Genomic DNA, 23,986 nt, shown 5'->3' with positions numbered 1-23,986 from the left:
ACCATATCAACAGACATCATAAAACCATTCGCCTTATATACGGATCAATGGCTTGCCCCTCTCCTCTCCCACCTCCACGCCCCTTATCCCATACCTCTGCACAATTTGTGAGTTCCGATATCCAGGCATTGGTAAAAATCCCCAACGGACTTCTGCAATTAATTGACACTGAATTCATTCTCATTGGATTAAATTTAATATTTTTGCCAACATTGCGCATACATAATTTGTTTACCAGAAAAAATAAGCATATTTACATACATATATGTACATGTATATAAAATTCATGTATATATTTATATATATATATAGATTAAGTAGCATTTTATATACGAAGGCCGTTTCGTAAGTTTGTTTCCATCAGTTTTGTCTTACCGACAAATTAATTGGTGAGATTGCGACTTTTCGGTTTGATTCGAATTTGCTAAAAATCTTTTCAACAGTTCTAACTGTCTTATGGATAGAGTTAATTGTATCTTGAACTTATGGTAGAGCCCTCGAATTGTATGTGCATACATATATTATATAGGGTATGAATACATACATACATACGTAGGTATACAGGTTCTTTTTTTTTGCTTCTCTAAAAATATAAAAGATACACGAATATTTTGTTACTTGAAAGCCTTACAAATATTTGCAGAGCGTGTGTTTCGTTTTTCCAGGCGAATTTTATGAGCTACATCAAATTGTGTGCTGCTATTGTTGTTGTTGTTGTTGGCGTATTTTTTTGTTTATAAACAAAATCAACAAAATTGAAACGGCCAATTGACTGGCAGCAGAATGATGGCCAAATAATAATATTATTAACAGGTCGCGGACTATATGCACAACATGTGGCGGACTCGGGATAAAATATATGTATGTATGTATGTACATACAACTTGAAAAGAGGTGGGCGGCAATCACAGAAACCAATACTACAGGGGAATACAGGGTCGAGGGGGGAGAGAGCAAGAGCAAGAGGATTGAAAGGAACCCCAAAAATAGGTTGCTGGCATATCTTTTGTATAGCTAATGAGGCGAGGTGTTAGGCCAACTTTTCATCATTCTTCAAAAGTTTTGGACCCCATCGTCAACTGACCCCAAAGAGAACCCCGTCTAACCCACCCCTCACCACCAAATACATTGTTGCTTGTTTTTATTTTGGCTACATTTCGCATTTTTTTCTTGTTTGTTGTTTTCCAGTGTTTTTTATTTGTTAGTTTGCTGGGAAGCATGTGCAACAATGTTTTTATTTGGCTCAGCTTATTTTTAGTTACTTGGTTTTGCTTTCTTTTTTGGAAGTCGCAGTCAACGTCGCTGTCGCTGTCGAAGCTGACGTTAAAGTTGCCGCTGATGCTGATGCTCATGCCTTGCTCGTGCCTTGAAAATAACTTTCTAAATAAACGCAGCGCAGTTAGCAACATTGCAGAGCCAACAAATACAACACGATTCTCATTGCTATATATGTATGTATATATATATACACTCTATATAGTATAAACACTTTTCGCTTTGCGCGCTGTCGTGACGTTTCTTTCCTTTTTATTTGTTTTCTTTTTCATTTGGTCTTTTTACGTTTTTTTTGTTGTTGCTGCTCCTGCTGATGGTGTGAAACGCTATATGAGACTGTACGAGGGCTAATTCAGAAGTTTCTATAGTAATACTGACAGTTTAGGCGCAGCCAAGCATTATTTGATATATGTAAGTCAAAATGAATCCAAGTCCATCTATCCGTTCTTTAACCTAGACAGTCATGGGTTTTTATAGTACGTTTAGGTCATCGTTTCGACTACGACAAATTTTTAATTATTCTCACAAATCTTCTTGATTCTAAAACTTAAATTTTATAATACTTTCATCTTGTTTATGACATCGACTATGAAATTTGATAAGTAAATAATATTTTCATTAAGCTCCACATTGAAAATGGGGTTTTTTTCATTTTCTATTTGACAAACAATGACAAAGGGTTAATCCAAGTGCATAAATGTTAAGAATTGTTTAGAAAAAGGAATGAAAAATCCTCATTAAGAAACTTAAAGCGCTTAAAGCGCCTTAGGACAAACTATACAAGAATATAGAATAGGACGATTCGTATCCGTCTTGATATGTAAATGTTTTTTTAGTTGAATTGAATTTTTAATGATCATTGAAGATTATTTTTAATATTTTGCTTTAGAAAATTTCGAGTTTTGTTTAAATGAGATTTAGCTGGGATAATTAATATTTCAGCTTCTTACAGCTTGGCAAGATAATAGATTAATAAATTGCTTAAAACTTGTTTTCATTAGATAACTAAGAATTACGGTTTGTTCATATTTACATTGTCTATTGCGTGGCTTATATGTAAACGTATTCCTAAACTGGGAGAAAGGGTCCGGACCTCCCCGAAAATTCATACTTTAGATTCCGTGCAAGACACGTTCTTTTAAACTGAATCTGAAACTGTAGGTAGTAAGCAACATGGTTAACAAGTTGAGCCTAATTCTCTAGTTATAAAAACAATCGAGAACTAGAGAATCTGAGCGCAACAACAGTAGAAAGATTCCATCCAACAACAATAGATAGAGATAAGAGAGTTCTGCAATTCATTGTGAATTTCTAAAGAAATCGTTCCCGATGGAAATGACTGCATCTTCGATAGCTTTAAAGTATTGATATTAATTTGGACACAAAATAATGGTGAATATTGGAGATATTCTCTCAATCTTCTCAGATACATTTTATAGTATTTCTTGAGAGCCGATACCAAAAGTGTAACTGGCTCATTTAATGAAGAGATCCCCCTGACTAAACTATTAAGGCCATTAACCCCCTTGCCGAAGATCAGAACCGCTTGAATCCCTTTTCGATGTTTTCTGTAATTTGACCGAAATACGTTTAAACTAAATTTTTGATTTTTTAGTAACTTTTGTTGCAACCCCAATCTGAGTGTGTGTGTGTGTGTGTGTGTGTGTGCGCACAGTTTGAGTGTTATCCTCTAGCAGCATTTTCATTTTATTGCCGCGCAGATTAGAGTTTGCAAAATTGTTAAAATTTTCATTTTGCTTTGTGTTTTGTGCGTTTTGCTTTTAATTCTCTTCGCTGTTTTGTTGTGTATTTTGTTTGTATTTTTTTGGTGAACTGCTTGGCTGCTTCGTTGGTTTGCTGCTTCGCTTAGTTTGCGGCTCGTTGAGAAGGCAATGCTCTAATTGATAATAATCATATTGCCGCAAAAAATAATGCAAAGAGTAGCAAATAAGTAGAAGACGACAGATATCAAATAGCAAATATCTTTCAATAGGGGGCCATTTATAAGCAATTAGCAAAGTTATTTTGCTTTTATCCATAACAATTTTGGTGGAAATTGCAGTTAATTTGGTTCATCATCACATTGGCCTAGTTTCTGTTTACATTTTTGTTTTGTTTTTTTATGGTAAATATTATTTTGATATCAACAAAATTGGCAACTTATCTACCATAATAAATATCGGTAAATATATCACAAATTTTGTAATATTTAAGTTATCATCAATAGATCACTATTGAAATTTGTTTTGATTTGAAATTAGCTACCAAATTTCCTGGGATATTCTTACCAAATTGTTATTAATTGCCTTCAGGAAAGACTAAAATGCATAAGATATTCGCTAATATGATCAAAAAAAGGGGTGCGAGCAATGGCACTTACATTTTAGATACATTTACTTTATCAAGATAAAAATAATGAGAAAATAGATTTCGTTTTCTTGTACATTGTAAGGCATATACTCTTTAATTGCAGGGTATTACATGACACAGCACGAAGACAGTCAGCACAAATTTTACGAGAAATTCTAAACGTTGTTGCTGTCGTGGCAAATTATGCAACGCGCCATGCAATTTGCCGCGTACTGCGTCACGTGTTAATATTTCACACACATAGACAGTAACACTAACACATACAGACTCACACACACACATACACACACACATACATACGGGGCAGTGACAACGATGGCGTTATAAAATTTAATTAATGCAACAACAGCAACAGGCAGTCTGAAGAACTGAGAGAAAGGAGAGAGACTAGTGCTAAACTCTAGCATAGACGGCCCTTGCAGGGTTTCGCTTGCTTATTGCATTTGCCGACAAGTGAGCAGAGAAGGTATGCTAGACAGAGATGGGGAGAGTGCAAGCGGGAGAGAACTCTGTATGCTTGTGCGTCTGTGTGTGTGTGTGTGTGTTTTTGTGCTCCCTGCTAGCTGTAAAGTGCTTTGTTAATTAGCAAACGGCAGGCAGCAGGCAAAGCTTTTGCCTTGCAGCAATAATTTGCGCCCGCAAGTATGCAACACATTTTGCTGCGGCTTGCGGTTCGTCTGTGTGTTTGTTCAAAAGAGTGTGTGTGAGTGTCATTCAATGTGCGTGTGGCTGTGTGTGTGTGTCTAGGTGCTTGCCCCACTATTTGTCAATGTCAGGCTGCTTGTGATTCACAATACAAGCAACTTGCAAAATCGCCAACGAATAATCACTGAACTCCTTTCTCATTCGTGTATACTTTCCTTTTTTTTTTGCTGTTCTCTCACTCTCTCTTTCGCATTTCTCTCCTCGTTTTCCTTTGCCATTGCATGTGGTCTACCCACAACGTGTTAATCAAAAGCAACGCTCAAAGCACGCTCTCTCTCCCTTTTCTTTCTCTCATTGAACTTGTTCACTTCATTCTCCTTACCCATCAATATGGCTTGATTTTGTGGCAACATCGACAGAGTCAGAGTCAGAGAAAGAGAGAGAAAGTTGGATAGAGCAACGAGCTGACTAAATGAGCGAGCTAGAACGATTATGCGATTGTGATTGTGATGCGAATGTGCCATCAATCAGTGCATCAGCAACACATTCTGACATTTTTGGAAACTAGAACCTAACCAAATTAAGTTAACGTCATCATTCCCATCAGTGAACTTACTATACAAGAATCTACAAAATCTCACAACCAATATGCTAAAATTTAAAAAAAAAAAAACTCCTATTGGTCCAAACGCCGAAAGTTTGATTAGAACAACATTTTTTTCATTTCAGAGTTACCCAAAATCAATTTTTTCTTTTAATAGAGTATAATTTGAGACATTAACCAGCGAACTTATGAAATTCTTAGTCAGCCGATCGTTAAACTTTAAGTTTAAAAAATAAACATTTCAATTTGCTATATTTTAAGAGTTTCTTCCCTTGTGTCATACGTATTACTTGTGTTTTTAAAGTTTTTAAGTGTTTCTGTTTGGCATGGATTAGAAATTTTAAGCTGACAAAAAGGAAATTGCTTCACTATCTATTTATGTCTTTCCTTTTTGATAGTAAACAAATAACATTTTACCCGTGCTTCCACCTTCTCTATTAATTCAATAATATGGAGGCAAGTTCGAGTTTTACTACAGCGACTAACGACTTACTAAGCCATTTATAACCTACGTGAGATTAAAGATGTCGGCAAAGAAGTTGGAGTATCTTTATAATATATGCTAGTGACATAGGATCGGTTAATTTTGTCTGTTTATATACCCTAGTAGATAAAGCCATTTCAAAAACGTTTATTCCTTTAGTAAACTTTATAAAATAAGTTTTATTTTTCAAATATTTTATAGGATTTTTTTGTTTTCCGAGAAAATTCACTCTAAGCCTACTTTAATAAGATTTTTCTAAATTTCTACTAAAATATTTTTCAATAAAGAAGACTTCTTGACAAATGTTTTCTTATGGCAGCTATATATGATATAGTGGTTCGATCCGACGAATTGTCAAACTTGATCTCAATCAGGTCACAAGAAGCTTGAATTAAAGTTTCCAGTTTACGAGTATTTCTATCTTTTGAGGGCATAAAGTTAATACCCAGAGACGGAGATGGCTAAATCGATTTATGCTGATCAAGAATATATATTGCGTTGCAATCATCGAACTTAAATTATAATACTCTCAACAAGGTTATACAAATAATTGAAAATCAGGTAAAATTGCTACTTCCCGTTTCATAAAGTAATATGGAAAATCTGTCGTAAGCATTTTTATTTACATCCAGTTACATTCATATATATATGTATGCATGTATGTGTGGAAAAAAACTCTGCGCCTTGGCATAACTTGCCCTAAACTATGCAACACATTTCATTTGCATGTTTATGCGACACATTTCTGTGAATACCCTTTAATTCAAAATAGTTTTAATCAAAAAGCACGAAAGGAAATAACAAAAGGGCAAAAAAAAAAAATTAGGAATTAAAGTTGGCATAGATCTTGAACTAAATTTACTTTAGTCCCCCATCTCCCCCCCATCGAGGTTCCGCCACTGATAATTTGCATTGATGTTGCAGCTTTTTTGTTATTTTTACTCGAGCAATGTGAAGCGTGGACTGGTGAAAGTAGAGAGAACGACAGAGAGTAAGAGATAGAGGGAGAAAAAAGAAAAAAATAGTGCAAAGAAAACGCAAAGCGCAGCGTCCAGAATGTGAATTTGCATAGAAAATAGACAGTTTGGAAAATTGCATTCTATGTTGATAACTTAAGGCCCAAACAGGCAGCCAGGCAAGGGTGACACATACACACACATACACATACACTAAGATAGACAAGCAGACAGATAGACAGACAGACAAACACTCTGAAGGGGCAGTCGACACCGTCTGCAATTGAAAACGATTCCTGATAGAGGACACGCAACGCGTGTGCATAAATAACTTGTTTAAGTTTTATGGCTACGATGTCTTCTCCACATTCTTCTCACGCTCCACCGCTGTACTTGTCACACGATTTATAAATGCTATAGAATAGAAAGGACGAAAGAAAGATTCTGGCAACTAACAGTTTGGACCTGGTCCACACCTTGAGCGAAATGCAATTTTGTCTGCCATCCACTGTGTGTATGGGTTGGGAATGGAATGGAATGGGATGAGTTTAAGGGGTAGTGAGAGTGAAAGAAATTGTGTAAGTTGATATGCTGTCACAGCATGCTGGCTCACCATGACCCATGCCCTCTTTGCCTTTCTGCATCTGTCTCTCCTCCATGCCCTCTTCCATGCCCCCGGAGTCCGAGTACGAGATGGAACACAGCTTGAAAATCAAATGCAAAAAAGTATCTGCAGAACTATTTGCTCTTTCCTTTTGGTTTTCTTTTTTTTGTTAGTTTTTTGGTTTTTTTTCTTCTTATTCCTATTTTCTTTTTCGGTAAGGTTTTGGTATTTATTGAGTATGTTGGACTTGGCCATAGATTTAAAGAATTTTAATTGATTGCAGCTGAATGATTTAAGTGGGAAGAAATTGTAGAAGAATTTGAATATTTCTTTTGAATTTTTTTCTATTTTTTTTCCATGAGATGCATTTTGCAACTCAAGGAAATTTTGCTTACGTTGTCTTTGATTTTCTTTTGCTTAATAGAATTATAAATATGAATTTTTCTTTAATTTTTTGCTTTCCTTTATTCATCAGCGATTACCTTTGACGGGATATTCAAATGCTAGATTAGAGTCATTTAAATGTATTAAATTACGTCGTTTTGAAGGATATCTATTCGTTTATCAAGAGGGCCAACTGTGTTTTAGTTTGCTCACGGCCACAAAGCGTATCTGCCATTGGACCCTTGTGAGTGAAACCGACTGCAGCATGAACTAGGAGTACGACTCGGACTCGGACTAGGACTCGCAGTGAAGCTAAAAGAATGACAGACTGAAGTAATGACAGACAGGCAGACACACAGACAGACAAGAGGACTGGGGGACAGAGAGATGCACCGACCAACTGACTGACTGACTGACTGACGGACTGACTGGGGTTAGCCAAGCTTTCCTGGCATGATACTCCTGTAACTATTTGACTTTATCTTGTTGCCACTTTTGCCCGGGCCTGGGGTAAACTTCAGAGACACAAGAACAAAAAACAACAAAAAAACAATACTCGGACCAGGTAAAGAGATGCACAGCAAAAGAAGGGCAGCAGGTGCAGAGTGGGAGGTGGGGGGTGAAAAAAAAAACTGCAACGATAAACAAAACCAAACACAAAAAGAGAAGAAAACACAGAATTCCGTTGACTTGGAGTAGCACTCCCATGGATTTATGTGATCCCCAGGCTCCCCAATGAGAACTAGATGAGACGGAGCTAGAGTGGGAAAAGGAGAGGACAAGTCTCTTGACTTGTTTTCAATTTAAAGTTATTTTAAATGCTGTTTAAATGCTACCCATCCCCATGTTTATTACATTCATCCGCTTAACCATTGGCCATAGTGTTTTAAATATATTTTTTAAAGTCGAGTTTTTTCAGCATGCACTTTCTTTAGGTTTCTTTTGTTAGTTAGTTGCCAATTAGGAGCAAGGCAAACTCACTGCCTCCTGCTCCGTCTCCGGCTTCGACTCCTCCTTGCTGGCTTGACGGTGGTTCTCGGTGGTGTTGTTGATGCTGTTGGGCTTAGCTTGAGAAAATGGCACAGCCACTTGACTGAGCCACACTCACTAATTATGCACAAAAAAAAAAAAAAAAAATGCCGAGGAAAAAAATATTTTTCTTGTTGTTGCATCTTTCCAGCTAACTAAACTGGAACGCGCTCGGGCAAAAAATATATATGTACATATATAAGAGTATATACATAAGTAAGAACATACTTGCTATACATGTATATATATACACGATATAAGGATAGAAAGAAAACCCCAAAAAAAAGAACCTCGGCTTCTCTTGTTGTACGTACGTTGCACGTCGCACAGTTTGCACGTGTGTGTGCGTGTGTATGTGTGTGTATGTGTGTGTGCTAATTTAGGCATCTTTTGTTGTGTCTGAAAGACACACACACTCACACATTTCACCATAAGGATAAGGGACAAACCGACAAGTGTGAAAAGGTTGACAAAAGAAGTCATATTTATCAAAATGGGTTAAACGTGTTTTATACCCATTATACAAATAAAAAGTAAAAGTAAAATCCATTGCCTCGGTAAAATCTCGATCTTACTTGACCCCTGTAATGAGAAAGCTTAAGAGTTTTATTTTAAAGTCCAAAACTTTTGCATTGCAAACTTAAACATCCGTGATTAAGTAGTTTAATTAAATTTTAAGTTTCTATTTGTTGATTGTAAATCGCTAATTAGTTAATTCGTAAAATGGCCCAAAGCATTTAAAACCCAAAGATAAACTGCAACCCGAACTCTTCCTTTCCGACATCATGGCGCAGCTTTGCCATTCCCTTTTCGACTTCCAAAATCATATTTTTGGCTAAAGGAACTAAAAATTATAAATAATCCATGAATTGATTACAGAAATCAGTAAGAGTTTATAGACTTTTTTTTATAACTTTTTTCCATCGTTACAAAATAACTAATAGTGCAGAAATTTTAAAATTGCTGGCACGTATTATCCGAGTGAAAAGTTTTAAATGTATCTTAAGTCGTGATAAACTAAAAATGATTCTCTTTTCATGATTTTGTAAAATTTTGTATCTTAATGTAATTAAAATTTCGTTTATTTTTGTTTTTCTCGGCTTGCCTTTATTAACTCGAGGTTATCCTATACTTCTACTCTACTTATATGTAGAATTGTTTTGGATTGCTGTGGGAAGAGAAGAGAATGGCATCAAATTTGCAAGTCTAAAAGTCTGTCTCTATTGTTAGGCATTTCGTGCAAAATATCAACCATTTCGTTTCTAATTATGTAAAATGAAGTAAGTAAGTCGTCTCGCCGACTTGGGTATACCATACACCAGGTGAAACAAATATTTAAAATTTCGAAAACCAAATGTATGTCTATTAAATTGTTTTAACATGTTTATTGTTTTAACCATATGCTATCTCGCTCACTCTACAAACACACGAGCACTCTAGCGCCGCCACTAGCCAACGGCCAATTCTGCCCTTATGGATCGCGTAGCAAAATACGTTCATACGTATATTTTGTATGTTTCTAGTCCGATTTCAATAAAATTTGGCAGTTTGATAGAAATAGATAAGATTTATTAGTCTACCAAATTTAATCGCGATGGTCAAAAAATTGCAAGACCCAATCGGTTTTTTCTAAATTATGGAGGCGGAAGTGGGCGTGGCAACATATTAAAATATATGTATTCTGCGTAGATACTAAGCCAGTACACATACTAAATTTGGTGACTTTAGCTTTGTTAGTTTTCAAGAAAATCAGTTTTGTTTAATTTGCGGGGGCGGCAATGGGCGTGGCAAAATTATTAAATAGTCAATATCTGCGCGTCTATTAAGCTAGCTTATATACCAAATTTAATGTAGCCTACATAGTTTTTAAGAAAAACAGTTTTATGTAAATTCTGGGGGCGGAAGGGGGCGAGGCAAAAATTTGAAACAAACTCGATAAGCGTACATACTACACGAGACTGCATACCAAATTTGGTGACTCTAGCTCTTATAGTCTCCGAGATCTAGGTGTTCATACGGACGGACGGACGGACGGACGGACAGACGGACATGGCTAGATCGACTCGGTTGTTGATCCTGATCAAGAATATATATACTTTGTGGGGTCGCAGATGCTTCCTTCTGCCTGTTACATACATTTTGGCGACTTTAATATACCATTTCACCCTATGGGTGTATGGTATAAAAACTTTAAACATCAACATCAGTCGTAGGTATAGCAGTTTTGTCCTATTTAGCTTTGTTTAAGCTCAGAAATTTCAATTCGAATACAACGATAAAGGTAAGAAGGTTCTAATATTCCTTTTTACAGAAACTAATTTTCAATGTGCGTTAATATTTGAGTCCCGCAACGTAAATAGAGTTCATATATTTATAATTATCCATAAACACTAAACTAAACATAGAACTAATTTGTGATTTCGCCTCAACAGATAAAGCTTTTTCAGTTATGATCGACTTGATTCACTGTAGATCATATTTTAAAATAATTCCAAAAGTTATTCACGCTTGGTTGTTATAATCTATGTAGATCCTATCCCAAAGTCTATTTTAAAATTCCTCATCATACCCAAAAAAGCACCCTACAAAATGCTGTTGCTAAAGAATGGCAGCTCCAAAACAAAACAAAGAAAAAAAAAAAAATGGCGAAGAGAAAAAAATGAAGAAAATTCCCACGTCACCAGCGGCAGGAACACACAAGGCTTTTGTATGTGAGTGGGCCATGCGGTTCGGTTGCTAGCAACGCAGACAGCGAAACGCGCGGAATGCAATGAGCCAACATAGTCAGTCAGTCAGTCAGTCAGGCAGTCAGCCAGCAAACCAGCTAGTCAGCCAGTCAACGGGAGAGTCGGCTCCTGCCGCCTCCTGCTTTCTGGATCCTGATGCAATGTATTGCTTCAAGGCATTCGAGATGCTATTCTCTTCTGTTCTGTTTTCTCTTTTCTGCTTATTCACTCGTTCAACCAAACATCCATCCATCCATCTATCTATCCATTCATTGATTCATTCCTTTATTCATTCATTCACACAAGGTGGCAAAGCAAAATAGTCTGTATGTATTATGTACTTAAAGTTTAATTTTCAAAGATTAAAGAAACCAAAAATGGTGTTTCTAATGCTCCGTAATTAAAATCCTTATCATAAAAGTAAATTATAGGTGAGAAAGTGCAATAAAAGTACTTTTTTTAAATATCCTTAACTTTGCCAAGACGTAAACTCACTCCCTCCCACTCCCATTCCATAAAATTCACTGCCAAAGCCATTCAAGTTTTATTTTACGCGCAATTTGTTGGTCGAAACAATTGCAAATTAAAACAAAAGCGAAAAAGCGTGAAATGCCAAAAAAAAGGCGGTGAAAAAATACGAAATTGAAAACCAAATATATAAGTTTGTGTGTGTGTATGTTTGTGGGTGTTGGTCTCTTTTGGGTGGGAACGTCAGTGCAAGTCGAAATGTAATTCAAGGCAAATATCCGCATGACAGTTGCAAAATGTGCAAAAAACACAATTGGCATCTTGGCCCTTTGTATATACATATATTGTATATCCAATATCAATGCCAATCCATGCGGGCCATAAATCATTCGGATCCATCCATGGGATGGGTTGCTTCCGAGAGATGCCACCGAATGATTAGCGAGCAATAATGCAACCCTATTAAGTTTCGCCATCGCTCCCACATCGCATCCCACTCAAAACTTAAGTATTAGTAAGTAGTTGAAGCTTAAATTCAACTTGAAGATGTTTAAGAAAATCAAAAAAAAAACCAAGCAAGCAAAATTGTTTTAAGCAATAATTAATGGCCGTTGGATAAATAGTTTTTTTGGCATTCATTGGCAAGCTAGAAAATCGAATGTGTTTAATGCCTAACACAGATTATTAATCATATGTAGCTAATGCTATTATATATTTTAAGTCTATGTATTTAATTTTCTATAAAGAACAAACGACTTTTCATCTAACTTAATTAAAATGTCAATTAAGTCAGTTAAGATTTCTGTGTTTTTGTTTTTTCTTTTGCTTTTAATTAACATCTCTTCTCGTTGTTGTTCATGTATTTTTGCAGTTGTTAGATTGAAATAGAAGTGGGCGTGGCAGCTGCTCTGTTCTGTTGCCACAAAAGTGCAATAGAAATCGACATTGCAAACGGAATCGGAATCGAAATCAACAAGCTCAAGTGCCCAGTTCCACACTGAGTGACTGGAGTGACTTGACTCAACTGGACTGGACTGGACTGGATTGGATTGGTCTGAACTAAACTAGACTGCAGGAGGAGTAGGACAACGACGACGACGAGGAAGAGGAACGTGAACGTGTAGTAGTAGGTGGTAGGTGCTCCTGCAGCTATGATGACGTCGACATCGACAACAACTGGTATGCCGTTGCCGGAGCCAGCAATGCCAACGATGGCAACGTCTGTCGCTGGTGGCGTAATGTTTTCGGATGCGGATGTGGCGGAAGTGCGGCATGTTGTTCAACGCATTTTGGTGCCGTGTGTTTTTGTTATTGGACTATTGGGAAATTCAGTGAGCATTTATGTTTTGACGCGGTAAGTGCACTTGTATGCCATGGCCATCATCATGGCTGTTGTTGCTATTGTTATTGTTGCTGTTGCTGCTGCTGCTGCGGCTGCTACTGTTGGATTACGTTCACCCGATTCGGAAATGGCATGGGCGTGGCCATTGGGCACTGTTATTTTATGCATTTTATGCTTGCGAGCGTGTGCCCGTTACACTCCATGTCCGTGTCTCTGTTTCTCCTCTGTCTGTCGTCTGTACGAATCGACAATATTTTTTTTTTGGGGGGGAGGGTTGAAGGGAAGAGGCGGTTGCAACCAGTAACCGAGTAACCGAAGCAGGTACGCAACGCATTATACACGACATTTAATTGTAGCCAAAGCTGCACTTTAAAATAATTTTCAACACGGCAGCGCGCCAGCAACAAATATATGCCACGTACCATCAACAACACCAGCAACAACAATTTCACGTGCCAAATGCAAAAATGGTTTCCACTGATAACACACACACCCACACTCACACACACGCACACACACACCCCTGTAGAGTGTAAAAGATTGAAGGAGCAAGCGAAAATGGCTGCAAATGGCGAATGGTTATGTTCGGTGAATGATTTCCCCGAAAAATATGGCGACAATTTTCCCCAATTCGCCCTTTTTTTATAGGATTTCTATGCTCTAGACAAACATTTTAGTAGTAGCTTTAATTTGAAAAAAGTTTCACCACAATTTGCATTTAATTGAAATCTTAAAGTAATCGAAAAACCATCAAAGTCCAAACATTTTCCGTAAAGCTAATGGGTATCACACGTTAATAGTCAAAAATTTAGCAACTTTATCTAAATCTGGCCCGTTTTCCAAAAACAAATTCCCTTTTGTGTGAAACGTAATAGAAGTGTCAACAGTTTATTTTAATTGTGCAATTTAATGTCTATGCCAACACAACACAACACAACTAAAATGACTGCACATTGGGCTGAAATGTGAAATGGACTAGAATTCGACAAGTTTTTGTGGTCGGCTAAGAAATTAGGTTTGTGTTTTGGGCATTTATTGAACCAGTGTGTTAGTCTCGCGGGAAACTTTTTTTTGCACTGAAACGCCAACGTTGCAATTGCAATTCTCTTGGTCATTTTGTGATATTCACCATTTTCTATTTCGTTTGTTTTTGTAGAAAACGCATGAGGTGCACCACGAACATTTATCTAACGGCATTGGCAATTACGGATATTGCATACCTGACCTTTCAATTAATTTTAACACTCCAACACTACGATTATGTGAAACATCATTGTGAGATCTATTGGAGGCTCTATGGACTGTTTGTATGGCTATGCGATGTTTGTGGTAAGTGGAAAGAGGGAGGAGGAGTAGGAGGAGCAGGATATTAAAATAAGTTCAAGCTGAAAGGAATGGAATGGAACCTTTGTCATGACTCTCTGGCTTTTATTGACACTCTCTTGCATCAAATCTGTTCAAGTCAAACAATTTCTGTATGAATTGGAGTTGTTTTTGGTTGTTCTAGTTGCATTTGGCCATCAATTGGTCTAACACCTGCGGCTAATGTTGCTGCTGCTGCTGCTGCTGCTGCTACTACTGTTGGGTGGTGCATCAATTTCATTAAGCGCTACCAATTTATAGTTAGAAGCCAACCCACAAAATGATAGCAACCAGCTGAGGCTCAGCTCTTTGCAGGACTCTTCAAATGGATGAACGTCAATCGTTTAGCGTGCGGCAACAACGTTTTGAATAAATTGACAGGCGAATACAATGCGTTGTTGTAGTTGTTGTTGTTGTTTTTAGCTTGGACAGGAAAATTACTAAAGTGGAGTGGGTTGTGGATTTGGTCGCATTGCCCGGTTAGTTTGGTTGTGTACGAAACAACAACAACAACAAAAAAAAAAGGATTATTAATGGCAACGTCACGTAACTCGCTTTTTTTCCCTCTCTCTCTTTCTCGCTTGGTTACTTTGTCTTTCACTGTTTCTCTGGTTTTTTTTTTTTTTGTTTTTGTTACTCTCCATATAGCATACATCTCAATTTACATAGCCGTATGCTTTACTATCGAGCGATTTATAGCGATACGCTATCCGCTCAAGAGGCAAACATTCTGCACGGAATCGCTGGCCAAGAAGGTGATAGCTGGTGAGTTACGAAAAAAAAAAAAAAAAAACAAGAAGAAAACCACAAAAACAAAATCAATATGCGTTGTTTGTATGTACGTATATTCTGATTTTGAGTGCATTTCGTTCGTTCGTTCTTTTTGACAGCTGTGGCGCTGTTCTGTCTACTGTCCACGCTATCCACACCATTCGAGCATAAAATTGGCGTCGGCTGGAATTTGATTGATGGCTCCTACAAGCCATGCAATCTGACACTGGCCAATGTATCGCCGATACCCTCAATGCCCACGCCGGCAACCAACGATGACTCAAAGTCAGTGACCACAACAACAAAAAGTTCACGTCTCTGGCTCGAGAAGCCCGGCAACATTGATACGGAAACAGAGACGACTACAGAGATGGAAACGGATTTCGGTTTGAGTTGGGACACTGGTAGCGGTAACGGTGATGATGGTGAACCAGGTAAGATGAAATAAGATTCAAGAAAGATACACTTACCGCAAAAACTACATCTCTTTCTTCTCCATAACATTACATTGGATTCTTTTGCAGTGAACATTCCACATAGGCAATATCAACGTCATGCAACACCCGCATCTGTGGATATGACTGGTCCGGCCACCAAAGAACACGCACCAATTGTGGTCACCGAAAGTTTATTGCAATTCTCAGATAAACTTGACAATGCCCACATAAATGATACATATGCATTTAATATCACCGAATATTGTCAGAATGTAAGTAGAGAGATGACAAAAAGCGAGTATTAATTTTTTTTTATGGCATAAATGTTCTTTTAGACCACCGTGTATATGGATCAAATGACTTTCCTGGGTGAAAATGAAATATATCAAAACGTTTGGAGTCTATTCACACTCGTGTTATTCGTATTGCTGCCATTGCTCCTATTGGCCACATTCAATTCGTTTCTGATATTGTTAGTGCATCGCTCGAAAAGTGTGCGTGGTGATCTAACCAATGCCAATAGCATACGTCGTGCAAAGGTAAGACTTGAGACTGAACTCAATTGACTTGGTCAAGTATTGAACTTTTGTTTGGTCCATTTGCAGCGTAAGTCCGCATCCGGCTTGACGGGCAGTGTATCGCAGGAGAATCGTGTTACCATTACATTAATAGCTGTTGTTCTGCTCTTCATTGTTTGCCAATTGCCATGGGCCATCTTTTTGGTGGTGGAACGTTTTGTACCGTTTGAGAATAATATAAAACGAATCATTGGAAATGTATGCAATTTGCTGGGCGCCATCAATGCGGCATCGAATTTTTTCTTATATTGCGTGCTGTCCGATAAATATCGTAAGACAGTGCGCGAACTGATCACTGGCTATCGTTATCGCCATCGACATGGACGCAATAATACAAGTCTCTACTATGTGCCACATACAACATTGACGCACATCAATGGCATCGATGGCAATGGACATCATCATCATCATCAGGGGGGCGCAACTTTGGCGAGTACGCGACGCAATCGTTGCAGCAGCAGCAGCAACAACAATAATAACAAATCAACAACAATGGGTCGCTTGATATCATGACCGAACAGACGACTGTCCCACTGACTGATTGACTTTTGTTGACATCAATGCAGAATGCAAAGAAGACACGAATCGAACTAATTATAAATCAAATTGTTGTCCCGCCCTTTTCCTCCCCACACCCCATTCACCCACTCCTTAGTTTATGTGTGTTTAGCTGTACTTTCCTCCATGTTGTAGACAAAGTAAATTTGATTTGATATTTACATACGATACATTGTGCCATAATGTGATGATTATAGTTTTATAAATAAGTTATCCTAAACATAATTGTTGATCTAGGCATCGAATATATACAATATAAATATACCTATTATATATACACATACATATATACTATAAACAAATACTGCATACAATACAAAAACATAATTATATATAAACTAGAATCCTAGGTATCTTTTATAATGGCTGGGGGAAATACACAATCACACAATCACACACACACCCACACAGACGAGCGTGGCTCGCTTTTCAAAGCCTTAGATGCGATTTTGGCTAATATTGATTTTAGACGCAGACATTGCTCCCTTGTGGCTAAGCCTTAGCCAAGACAACATCACTATGAATGGCATTTGGGGTGGGAAGTGGATGGGAAGCTAGCAAATTGTCCAGGGACCACAAAAAAAGGACAATACAACGACCAGAAAGAAACAACCAAAACAGAAGAGGAGCACATAACAACAACAACATACACACACCAACAAAAAAAAAGAAAGAAGAGAAAAAAGTAGAGAAACGGATGAAAAGCAAAACGAGTTTTATTCAGTTATAAGATAGCCGGTATAGCCGAAGGTTGTTTTTGCGATAATTGAAGTGTTGACAATGTGTGTGTGTGTGTGTGTGTGTGTGTGGGTGGGTGTGTATGTGTGTGCTCGATGGCTATACATGCAATAGGTTGACCAATACCTAATTGAATGCGAACCAAACCTAAAAACAAAGAGACGTTACCCAATACCCCAAACTAACAGCTGCTGCATTTGAACTAAGCCGATAATTGAAGGTGCAGGAAGACACAAACTTCAATTTCTATTAATTCACTTTACTTGCCATCTCTCTTACCAATTGCATGAAAACTTGAGACCAAAAATGTCTACAAAACTGTTTGCCAAACATAAGCGACTCCTCAGTGATCTCATCACCGATTAAAAGTTGAAATTAACTTGGACAATAAGTAAATTTGGAGGAATAGTTGACTCCATTGAGACAAACTATTGTACATATATAAACTCTTGTTTGACCTATAAGTAATTAGATTTACTTAAATATTATGTACATTTTTAAGTGAGGTAAAAGGGGCATTGATAATACCTGCTATACTTATGACTAACACGAAACTGAATCTAATATATCAACTCTTTAAAGTCTTCTGGTTGTCATGCTATTATCGAGTAGTCTTCGGACTGTGTGCTTAACCGATTCCAGTTGTTTAAGTTTTAACTCCAGCAGTTACATCGATATACTATATATGTATGTATAATATAAATGATATTCTGGAAAAAAAGTTATAGCCGCCACAAATTAAGCGTTGCAGCGTAAAAAGCAAAAATGATGGCAAAAGTTATGAAAAGTAACGATTTCTTCTCCCCTCATCCCATCCCATCCCACAACGCACCCTTTTTCCAATTGCGTACAGAAGATAAACTTTGTTGGCAAATCAAAATTCGAGTGTAAAACAAGCGCATTTTAGGGGAAAAGCCATGCAACATTGATGAACCTTCGCTGTTCAGTGTAATGGAGCAACAAATATTTTGCAGTTCACTGCAATTTTTGCTATAAATAGTACTGTGTATCGAGTACTTTATAAACGGCTGATTCTTTTTAGCTACTTGCCAGAATTCAGAGTGTCATTCATGTTTTCATTCATTCTCTCTCTCTCTCTTTCCTTCTATCTATCTCTATGTGTCTCTCTCTCTCTCTGTGTCTCTGCTTGTGTGAAAAATTACAAGTCAGCATCACAATTGAAATATTTTCGCCTCAACGCACAGAAATGCGCAATCGAAAATAGTTATCTTCCCCAATGGAATTTGACCAGAAATATGCAACTACTCTGTGAGTGAGTGAGCGAGTGTGGCAGGGAGTGAGGAAGGAAAGAAGAAGAGAAGAGCATAGTAAAGTGGACATACATACACATATGTATGTCCATGTGTGTGTATGTGTGGGTGCATTATCTCCAACATGCATGTGTGTTTGAGTGTGTGTCACCAGCTTGTTGTTGCTGTTTTTTTTTTTTGCGGGAACGAAAATTTCCATATTTGATTGTTTTTGAGCGCCTGCCACAGCCGCAGCAAAAATACAAAAGCGAACCCAAAAAAACCGAAAATAAAACACAAACACACACACACACATAAGAGAAGACAAATAAAAGATGAAAAGCAAACCAGCAGCAGCATCAGCAGCAAAGTGAAACGTAGAGACAGCGTGGTCTGTTTATTGAAAATGGCATATCAAAAAATCGCCAAGCGATGCCCAAAATATATAGCATACTTTTTTGGGGTACACCATCAAAATGCATGAATATGACCAAATGCTAAATATGTACATATACATATACATTTATATGTATATAGTAGGTACATAACGATGCACTTTACAAAGGTCTACAGATAAAAGTATCAGACAAATAGAGAAATAAAATGCTGAACTTTAAACTCACTTTGATACTCCATAATAAAACAAAGCTAGAGAGACAAAGAGAGAGAGAGAGAAAGAGAGAGAGAGAGCGAGACAGAGAGCGAGGGAAAATAAGAGAGACACAATTTTCACAAACATGAATTAGAATAACTGCTTTTGCCAATACTAAATGACTTTTAATAAATAATATAAAAATTAAAAGATTCTTAGCAGAATGAAGACATTTTCATCTCAAGGCGAAAGTACGTTATAGGTAAATGAAATCCCTTGCCAAACACTAGAGTTTGGAATAATCATCGCGTTATATGAACTATATAGTAGTCATTGCAATTCTATATGTACATACATAGGATATGCCACAGCCGTTGCATAAAATATACGCAACAAAAATCATGAGAAGGAAAAACGAAAAAAAGAAAATAAATAAATATATGTATATTTATAAAATAAACCAGACAAAAAGCAAAAATTAAGCACGCATGACAAAGCAAAAGTCGGATAATGCTATAAAAACAACAACAGAGTGGATATATGTTAAGTATCAACGCAATAACACCAACAACAACAACAACAACAATAAGAGCAAAACAAAAGAAAGTAAAACCAAAGGAAAACAACAACAATGAATTTTATGCAACCAACAGTCGAAAAGTTGTTACAGCAACAGCAACAACAATCACAAGAACACCAAAAACAACAACCACAATGTCTACTTATATATATTTTTTTTTTTTTTTTTTGTCGCCACACATACATATGTATATACAAATGTGAAGCTGTCACTGATATGGGCACTCACACATTTAAATCTATATATATTTTCGAGTAAGCGAATTCAAAAAGTAGATGCTGTTACACAGAGATGACAACAGGACCGCATTAAACGTATTATCTTTTTGGGCCAAAATGAAAACTCCCCCAAACGACAAATTGCTAACTAGATTCACTTTACAAATGAATTTGAATCATTATAGAGAGAAATTTCTGAAGGGGAGGAAATACCTGACAAGGCTTCAATCTTTTCTCTGGAGTGTGGAATTTCTAGTGCTTGATCTGAAAATGAAGAAAATACCTTTTCGTATTAGTGTGGCCCGCCCTAGATATGTAGCTTTAGAGAGTTACCAGAGTTTTTTCATATGACAACATAAAATCAGTTAGAAACTTTTAAGATCAACTTTTTTAACTGATGATACTCAGTTTTATGAAACAGATGTAAATAGGTATTTTTTATTTTTGCTTAATTTTTTGTTTTTTAAACTTGAATCTATTTCAGCTTTTAGTCTATCGAAAATACAACGAAAGAATTAAATATACCATCAAGCGACCCTGTGAAACAGTATTGAACTTATGTAACTGATTATCAACTATTTTTGTTTTTTTGTCAGTGAAAATTGAAAGGATATCATTGTGAACAGATGTTGGCAAGACGCAAGCGACAAGTAGAAACCGCAATATGTACAAAACAAGGCAGGGTTCAAATGAATTTCTGCCAAAATAACACAAAAATTGTTATTATAGCTTATAAGATCAAATTTGAAATAGATGAGGTCGCAATAGAATAAAAGTGTTTGTACATTTGATTATTGAGTTTTTATAATTTGGTGGAAAACTCCTTTAGAGAGTTAAGAAGTAGATTTCAATTATGTATACAAATTATATTAAATACATAATAAAATAAAAATATTCTCTTTTATTTTTCTTCTCTGTTATTTTTTGCGTTTTTTGTGAAAGTCCAATAACCCTTCCAATTTATAATATATTTTGTATGATTGAAAGTTAAAAACTATTTTTATTATAGACGTTAAATTATTTTTAAAGTTTAATATTTCATATGCATTTAATGCAAAAACTTAAATCATTCCGTTGTTGTCAGCAGTTTAATTTTGATATCTACATATACCTACATATTTGAAAAAAGGCTTTATTCTACACAAATAAATTCAAAACACATTTATGTATGTACACACATATACATATGTGTGTGTCTATGTATGTACATATGTATGTATATACATAGATAGTTATTCATAAATATGTATTTTAAACCATTTTTGGGCTTGTTTTTTTTTTGTTTTTTATTTGATTTTTATTGTTTTTGGGTAGATTGTTTCAGGTCAGGCCATAAAGCCATAAAATGTATAGAGCCAAAATTATTTTTAGTTAAATTGTCAGTGAGCGAGATAGAGAATAATAAAAGATGAGTAAGTGAGTGAGCCAATGTGTGAAAGGGAAGAGAAAGCGTAAGGGAGACAAAGAAAAATAGAAGAAAATAAAAACATTTTGCGGTTAAAGGGCAGTTAGCCAAATAAATGTACAACTAGATAAATATGCTGTTGAAACTAGTTGCTCGAACACCCACACTTCTGGAATCGCACAGACCCACATACATACACACACACACCCAACCCACACACACACACACAGATTTAAATACAAAGCAGACAAAAAACCCTTAAAGCTTCTTCTTAGCAAACTGTTTAATCATCAGTTGTTGTCTTTATACCCATTAAATAAGTAGTATGTAAGACTCTATGGAAACGAATTCTCGATATTAAATCAAGAGCTTTAAGTACTAAATTAAATCAAATTTAAAGTTTATTTTAAACTCAAAGCTCAAGTTTGGAATACCTAAATAGGCAATTGATTTCTTGGCCTTTGGCCACTTTGTGTAAATTATATTTTATTTATTGAATAACATTTGCGATGACCTAGAGGGTAACACAATGTCGTTGTTTTCATTTAATATACATATATCCCATTTTTTTCGTGTGGTATTTGCTTTTCATTTTCGTATATTTGCCAGTTTGTGGGCATGTGTATGCTTGTGTGTGTTTCATTAGTTTGTGATGTCCATAAATAAGTTACAAATTGTCTTAGTAACAAGAATCTTTTGGGGTCTAAAAGGCAATAGCATTAAATTTAAAGCAACCAAAAAAAAAAAAAATCTTTTTAATTAACAATTTGACTGTGGCTTAACATGTATAACCTCTAACACCCCTTACCAGCAGATATACATATATCAGGAACCATTATTTAAGTCGTTTTCCAAAAACACACACACACACACACACCCTAAGTGTTTTCCCATTCTTGTTTATTTGGTGTATGTGTGTGTGTGTGTAAATGTGTATTTTCTTATGTTTTGTGCCGAAAATTTGCTTAATTAAAAATAACAAGCAAAGGCAACAAAAACAATACGAGCAACAAGAGCAGCAACAACAACCGCAGAGCTACAAGCAAAACTTTGTTTAATGGTTAGTTAAGCGTTTAATTTGCACAACGCCTTGAAGCCTTTCAGTTCAGACATGCCCCACTCTCCCACTCTCTACTTCCATCCCCAGTTCATCTTTTGGATCCCATTCCATGCCAACCCATCATCCCTCATCCATTCCTTATAATCTTCCCCCTCATACTCATCAACTTTCATTTTCTCTCATGTCGATGGGTTTTTAAAAGCATAAGCTTCAAACAACACACACACAGACACACCCAGGCACACGCACATGTGTGTGTGTGTATGTGCATGTAGTCTTACATATATGATGTAGTTAGGGATTTGGCTTTAAGATTACCCGCTGATCCCTGTGGCTTTTTGTAGTCGCTGAGAGTTTTATTTTTAGTTGCCCTTTTTTGCCGACAATCATTAATTTGATTCACACAATAACAAAAACAAAAAAGAGAAGAAAAAAATGGCCAACTTTAAGTAGTTTAACTAAACTTCACCTTAAAGTTGTATCAATCTAAAATATTTTCATCTCCATCGATAAAGGTAATTAAAATCATGCTTGAGACTTAAAAGGCCTCTCTAGAATCTACGATAACATTGTTTCAATCAAAAAATTTGCAATTTTTTATTAATTATCTTAGTTTGCAACCAATTAAAACATTTTATTAAAACTATTACTAACAAAATCTTTAAGGTATAAGGTAGATTACCTGCTCACCATTTGTGTTGCCTGGCTAAGCCCCAATTTCGAAGTGAATAAATAAACCCAAAGAATTATAATTATTTTGATCAAAAACAAAACGTCAAAAGTATTTTTTAGCTTTTACAAAGGGAGTTCGGGGAAACCCCGTATAAATTCTTGGACTTCAATATTTGACACGTATAATCAAATTTTAAAAACAAATTAAAATTTGACACTTAAATTTTGACATAATTAAACAAAAAATGTCTAGATTCCAGTTCTAATATAGATTTCTCAATGAGTTTCTTTGGAAAGGAAGAGGAAAATGTTGACAGCAATTAGAAACTCAAATCAGCTTATATTGAAATCTGAAGCTAAAATCCGAAGTCTATTGATGTTAATGCAAATAAAATGCACTGAAACAATTTCAATCCCCGAATTTATGTCAAGTGGCAAATCCTGCAATACTGAAATTGGTCTTATCTGAGATACTTTTGCAAAGCTTAACAAAATAAATTTAAATGCAAACAGAAATCTTCGAAAAAAATTAGAATTTGCACGAATTCTGTGTGAAAAATCTTATTGATACATTTAATTACAGAAATCAAACTCATGTAATATTCATTATTTTTTTGGTTTTATGTTTTGGCTTTGTTTTATTTTATATACTATTTTTTGTAATATTTTTAACTCTTTTGATATTAATAAAAATCAAGGATTATTTTCGATTTCAAAATAAATATCAAAATAATAATAGTTTACCGTCCCTGGTTTTTTCTCTTAGTGCACAATAATTTGATCATCAATTAAAAATAACATGCAATTAACTATATCCTTAGGTTATACTAATCATAAACATTAAAAAGGGAATGCAAAGCAACTTGTTTTACCTGCAA

At 36.0% G+C, this 23,986-nt stretch overlaps 1 protein-coding gene across 1 annotated transcript; it reads left to right on the top strand.

The window, feature by feature from the left end:
• The first annotated feature begins 12,422 nt into the window (after positions 1-12,422).
• LOC6648398 lies at positions 12,423-16,931 on the top strand. The gene is made up of 7 exons (XM_002071090.3): positions 12,423-12,899; positions 14,044-14,216; positions 14,898-15,014; positions 15,140-15,454; positions 15,545-15,729; positions 15,793-15,996; positions 16,063-16,931. Exons 1-7 carry the CDS (start codon positions 12,697-12,699, stop codon positions 16,546-16,548), a joined length of 1,683 nt encoding a protein of 560 aa, XP_002071126.2. The 5' UTR covers positions 12,423-12,696; the 3' UTR covers positions 16,549-16,931.
• The last annotated feature ends 7,055 nt before the right edge of the window (positions 16,932-23,986 follow it).

Source organism: Drosophila willistoni, assembly GCF_018902025.1.
Source record: "Drosophila willistoni isolate 14030-0811.24 chromosome XL unlocalized genomic scaffold, UCI_dwil_1.1 Seg141, whole genome shotgun sequence".
NCBI lineage: Eukaryota > Metazoa > Arthropoda > Insecta > Diptera > Drosophilidae > Drosophila > Drosophila willistoni.
This window is presented reverse-complemented; position numbering and strand designations above follow the sequence as displayed.